At 46.1% G+C, this 6,282-nt stretch overlaps 1 protein-coding gene across 1 annotated transcript in view; it reads left to right on the forward strand.

Moving 5' to 3' along the window:
- Positions 1-4,462, forward strand: part of itgb8 (integrin, beta 8) — a 51,083-nt gene extending 46,621 nt beyond the window's left edge. The window contains exons 11-16 of the mRNA XM_014178221.2: positions 1-350; positions 477-699; positions 983-1,086; positions 1,764-1,877; positions 2,854-3,014; positions 3,098-4,462. The exon at positions 1-350 is cut by the window's left edge and continues 134 nt beyond it. Coding sequence (XP_014033696.1) covers positions 1-350; positions 477-699; positions 983-1,086; positions 1,764-1,877; positions 2,854-3,014; positions 3,098-3,229 — 1,084 coding nt within the window. The 3' untranslated portion in view covers positions 3,230-4,462. The remainder of the gene's footprint in view (positions 351-476; positions 700-982; positions 1,087-1,763; positions 1,878-2,853; positions 3,015-3,097) is intronic.
- Positions 4,463-6,282: the final 1,820 nt, after the last annotated feature.

A 6,282-nucleotide genomic window follows, 5' to 3' on the forward strand; every position in this document is an offset into this window, starting at 1 on the left:
CTGTCACTGTGGACCGGACTGGCATTGCCATGACGATACCACACATCAGTCAACGTGTGGAGAGGTCACCCCAGATACAGACCGTAATAATCAAGACTTGAACAATCGGGACATGCACACACACACACCGGACCTAGACCCAGAGCACACACCCACACGCCCTCACACACACGGACCGGAGTGGTCACGGCAGTGTCGTGCAGAGGGATCGGGGGTGGACTGTAACGGTCGGGGAGTGTGTGTGTGTGGGAAGTGTGTGTGTGAGAGGAACAGTCTGGGAACAGTATATGGACAGTACTGTCAGATGGACGACTACTCCTGCCCCTACCAACACGGACTACTGTGTGGAGGTAACACACACACACACACAATCCAAGACTGTAGATTTCGCATCTTACGAGCTAAATCTTATTCACTTACTCACACTGTGTAACAGGTGGTAGACTACAATCTCTCTCTCTCCCTCTCTCCTTCAGGGCGAGGTATGTGTGTGTCTGGTGATTGTGTATGTGAAGAGGGCTGGACAGGAGAGAGCTGCAGGTGCCCAGTCTCTACGGCAACCTGCCTGTCCGACAATGGGTTGCTATGCAGCGGGCGTGGCAGGTGTGTGTGTGGCAGATGTGTGTGTGACAACCATCAATATTCCGGAGCATTTTGTGAGAGATGTCCCACCTGCCACAGCTCCTGTCAGTCACACTGGTAAGGCTTCAGCTCAGCGGGCTAACACAGTCTGGTGCCGTGCATTCTGATGACCTCTGTTCATACTCAGTCGGTCACATCAACCACCCTGGTAATCACTCTCTCTCTCTCTCTCTCTCTCTCTCTCTCTCTCTCTCTCTCTCTCTCTCTCTCTCTCTCTCTCTCTCTCTCTCTCTCTCTCTCTCTCTCTCTCTCTCTCTCTCTCTCTCTCTCTCTCTCTCTCTCTCTCTCTCTCTCTCTCTCTCTCTCTCTCTCTCTCTCTCTCTCTCTCTCGCTCTATCAGGAGGTGTATAGACTGCCACTTGTCTCACGGTCTGTCTCAGAGAGAAACGGGGGAGTGCAACCATACCTGCATCCCATTAGTGGGTTACGTCAATGATGTCACAGGTAGAATGGGGTCAGGGGTTATACCAGACAGAAGCACATACTCACACACACAAACATGTCATTATGGACTGCAAAAAAAAAAATGTCAATGACATTCGTTCAGTTCATTTTCTCTCTCTTTCTCTTGATCAAAGTTGATGGGATAAACATTAATATATTCTCTCTCTTTCTCTGTCTCTTTCTCTGTCTCTCTCTCTCTCTCTCTCTCTCTTTCTCTCTGTCTCTTTCTCTGTCTGTCTCTCTCTCTCTCTGTGTCTCTCTCTCTCTGTGTCTCTCTCTCTGTGTGTCTCTCTCTCTGTGTAAGTGTCTCTCTCTCTGTGTGTCTCTCTCTCTGTGTCTCTCTCTCTGTGTGTCTCTCTCTGTCTCTCTCTCTCTGTGTCTCTCTCTCTCTCTCTCTGTGTCTCTCTCTGTCTCTTTCTCTGTGTCTCTCTCTCTCTCTCTCTCTTTCTCTCTGTCTCTCTCTCTCTCTCTCTCTCTCTCTCTGTGTCTCTCTCTCTCTGTGTGTCTCTCTCTGTGTGTCTCTGTCTCTTTCTCTGTCTCTCTCTCTCTCTCTCTCTCTCTCTGTGTGTCTCTCTCTGTGTGTCTCTCTCTGTGTCTCTCACTCTCTCTCTGTGTGTCTCTCACTCTCTCTCTCTCTCTCTCTCTCTCTCTCTCTCTCTCTCTGTCTCTCTCTCCAGTCCTACTAGGTCAGGTATGGAGACAGTGTGTGTATAAGAAAGACAACTGTTACTATCGCTTCCACACTGCACTTGTCTCAGGAAATACTCTTCTACATTTCAACACACAACCTGGTGAGACACGCACACACGTGCGCACACACATATACACACACACACTGTGTAAGTGCAAGTTGCAACAATTGCACCACACCACCTCTCTAGAAACAGCACTATTCATTGTGTCCCACTCTCCCCCCTGTCTCTCTCCCTGTCCCCCACCCTCCTCCCCCACTATCTCTCTCCCCTCTGTCTCTCTCCCTATCCCCCACCCTCCTCCCCCACTATCTCTCTCCCCTCTGTCTCTCTCCCTATCCCCCACCCTCCTCCCCCCATGCCTCTCCCCCCTGTCTCTCTCCCTGTCCCCCACCCTCCTCCCCCACTATCTCTCTCCCCCCTGTCTCTCTCCCACTATCTCTCTCCCCCTGTCTCTCTCCCTATCCCCCACCCTCCTCCCCCACTATCTCTCTCCCCTCTGTCTCTCTCCCTATCCCCCACCCTCCTCCCCCCACTATCTCTCTCCCCTCTGTCTCTCTCCCTATCCCCCACCCTCCTCCCCCCACTATCTCTCTCCCCTCAGTCTCTCTCCCTATCCCCCACCCTCCTCCCCCCATGCCTCTCCCCCCTGTCTCTCTCCCTGTCCCCCACCCTCCTCCCCCCATGCCTCTCCCCTTTGTCTCTCTCCCTGTCCCCCACCCTCCTCCGCCCATGCCTCTCCCCCCTGTCTCTCTCCCTGTCCCCCACCCTCCTCCCCCATGCCTCTCCCCCCTGTATTCCCGAACACTCCCACTCCCGGTTGCGGAAGCCAAGTTTCCATGGCAACAGTTATAAATGTCAGAGTAGAACTTTAGTCTCTTTGTCTGAGGATGAGCCCGATCTCTCGTTGTGTATTCGTGTGTGTGTGTGTGCCCGTGCATGCGTGTGTGTGTTTGAGGACAGTGGTACTTTGTGACTATTTCAGGGTCAAATTTTGGTGTGTTGGATCTGTGTGTTCCTATACACTACAATGGATAGAGATGAAGTACTCACAACTGTGTGTGTGTGTCTCCAGAGTGTGTATCCAGTAGGCGGTATGTGGGGACCTTCCTCAGTGTGTGTGTGTTGACGTTCCTCCCTGGCTTGGTGATGCTGGCTGTGCTGGTGCTGGTGCTGCACAGACGATCTTTGCCACAGGGTGGCGCCACTGATCAACAATACAACCCCACTGGCAAGGTAAGATTCTCCAATACTTTATCTTCACACAGAAACACACTTGTCTGCATGTTTCTAACTGCCTGTGCATGTTGTGTCATTAGGATCTGTCACACGTCCCAAAGACCAATGAGAAGACGGTATCCTACAGGAGGGACCGCCCCCCGGGCCCTGACCGACCAATGGAGATGCATATCACCGTTCCCAAGATGCCCCTGGGCGAACCCTGGCAGTAAGGGGTCAGGGGTTAGAGGTGAACGGTTGAAGTGGGCCAATGCTGACCGGTACAAAAAAGCAGCAACTCTAATGTTATACTGCTTGAGAAGCGGCACCTCTGAAATACAGGTACAGTAAAATGACAGTGAGCAGGCCTACAGGAATCTTTTCTCAGTACACTTGCACTGGTTACAGGTTAGGGGAAGGATAGTAAATCATGAAAAACTGGACAGGGTAACACTCCAAACAAGAGTCTTGTTACTGATACTGTAATATTATGTGGCTTTATGGACTGGCAGCCATTGAAAGGTACTGAACATTGATTGATTTATCAATGCTAAATATTTATGTTTTTATTACAGAGAACACTACAAGTTTATTAGTTTACTTGATCTCTCTCTCTCTCTACACTCAACCTGTGTGTCCTGTGTTAGCTTGCCACCTAGTGGTCAGTGGTGAAACGACATAACAGAATTGGATGAATGAATAATTGAATGAAGGAATGAATAATTTGAATGAAGGAATGAATGAATTAATATATGGATAGATGGATGGATGAATGGATGAATGAATGGATGAATGAATGAATGAATGAATGAATGGATGAATGAATGAATGAATGAATGGATGGATGGATGGATGGATGGATGGTGATCTTGCACCTGCAGTAACGTGTGAATATGTGACACTCCACAATCATTACCTTTTTTTTACCTACCACCAAATCTACTTGATTTCTTTATTTTATGTGCCTGGCATAACTGGAGTTTTGAGAGGACAGGTAGCCTCCAACGGTTGATAATGTACAGTATCTAGTTTTAATATTTGAAACAAGCATTCATTTTAAATTAGCGTACTTGTGGAGAGACAGAGTAGAGATTTGCACAAGCATCGTTACGTAGCATGATAGGTCGTAGTGTTGTCAGACTACTGAGCGCTAATTGGCTCCTGAACTATTGGGAAGGCTGCTGATTGGCTCCTAAACTACTGGGAAGGCTCCTGATTGGATCCGGAACGTTCCATATTACACTTCTATCTACAAGAATTCCAGTAAACAAAACTATGAATAATATTTAATAATACATTTGTTACATGTTCAGTTTTTCTTTACATCTGATGTCTGATGTTCACAGCATTTATTAGCTGCTAATTTATTTAGTCCATAACACTAATATTGTTATTTATTGTGATTTATTTCAAAAAAAATTGTTTGTAATTTTTGTATTGTATTTTTAATTAAAGGTACTGACTGGCTACATGGCTGTAATATTACAGAACTGTAGCTCAATGTTAAATGAATCAGCAATTATAAAAAGGATCTTTCTAACTGGCAGACTTGGGTCAAATCATTTTAAAACTGGTATCACATTATTAGAACGGTACCCATTGTCTCACGTCAGAAAGCATGACAACCTAGTCTGCAGTGCATAGTTCATGGCCAGTCTGAAGACATTCGAAAAGTATTCGGACCCCTTGACTTTTTCCACATTTTGTTACGTTACAGCCTTATTCTAAAATGTATTAAATTATTTCATTTTATCATCAATCTACACGCAATCCCCCTTAATGACAAAGCAAAAACAGGTTTTTAGAAATCTTTGCAAATGTATTAAAAAACTGATATCGCATTTACATAAGTATTCAGACCCTTGACTCAGTACTTTGTTGAAGCACATTTAGCAGTGATTACACCCTCAAGTCTTCTTGGGTATGATGCTACAAGCTTGGCAGACCTGTATTTAGGGAGTTTCTCCCATTCTTCTCTGCAGATCCTCTCAAGCTCTGTCAGGTTGGATGGGGAGCATTGCTGCACAGCTATTTTCAGGTCTCTCCAGCAATGTTCAAGTCCCTAAGCCACTCCTGCGTTGTCTTGGCGGTGTGCTTAGGGTCGTTGTCCTGTTGGAAGGTGAACTTTCGCCCCAGTCTGAGGTCCTGAGCGCTCTGGAGCAGGTTTTCATCAACGATCTCTCTGTACTTTTCTCCGTTCATCTTTCCCTCGATCCTGACTAGTCTCGCAGTCCCTGCCGCTGAAAAACATCCCCACAGCATGATGCTGCCACCACCATGCTTCACCGTAGGGATGGTGCCAGGTTTCCTCCAGGCATGATGCTTGGCATTCAGCATAAAGAGTTTAATCTTGGTTTCATTAGACCAGAGAATCTTGTTTCTCATGGTCTAAGTCCTTTAGGTGCCTTTTGGCAAACTTCAAGTGGGCTGTCATGTGCCTTTTACTGAGGAGTGGCTTCCGTCTGGCCACTCTACCATAAAAGCCTGATTGGTGGAGTGCTGCAGAGATGGTTGTCCTAGCTCAGTTTGGCCGGGCGGCCAGCTCTAGGAAGATTCTTGGTGGTTTAAAACTTCTTCCATTTAAGAATGATGGAAGCCACTGTGTTCTTGGGGACCTTCAATGCTGCAGACATTTTTTGGTACCCTTCCCCAGATCTGTGCCTCGACACTATTCTGTCTCGGAGCTCTACGGACAATTCCTTCAACCTCATGGCTTGGTTTTTGCTCTGACAGCACTGTTAACTCTGGTACCTTATATAGACAGGTGTGTGCCTTTCTAAATCATGTCCAATCAATTGAATTTACCATAAGTGGACTTCAATCAAGTTGAATCTATTTTAGAATAAGGCTGTAATGTAACAAATTGTGGAAAAAGGAAAGAGGTCTGAATGCTTTCCGAATGCACTGTACATAAGGATTTCGTTACATGTGAATAACCCACAAATAAGAGATCCATAAGCAGTACTTAAGTTGTGTTTACAAAATTCTTATGTCAGGTTGATCATTTCAGCACATCACTGAGTTTGTGCGGTACAATGAAACTAATGCAATAGTCCCAAAAGTTCAAACTCAAAGCTAAATTAAAGCTCAGCTATTTGACATGTATTTGACCTCAGACTGCTAACTGGGCATTGTGTTTGTGTATATTTTCTGTAAATGCATGTGATTGAGTTCCTGTAACATGAATGTTTTAATGAATTATTAAGTGTTAGATTTGAACTGATGTCTAACTCGTTCTGATTCTTTATAAACCTCAAGTGTGTTTACTCATTAGTAAATGTATCAT

The sequence above is a fragment of the Salmo salar genome, chromosome ssa27 (assembly GCF_905237065.1).
Source record: "Salmo salar chromosome ssa27, Ssal_v3.1, whole genome shotgun sequence".
NCBI lineage: Eukaryota > Metazoa > Chordata > Actinopteri > Salmoniformes > Salmonidae > Salmo > Salmo salar.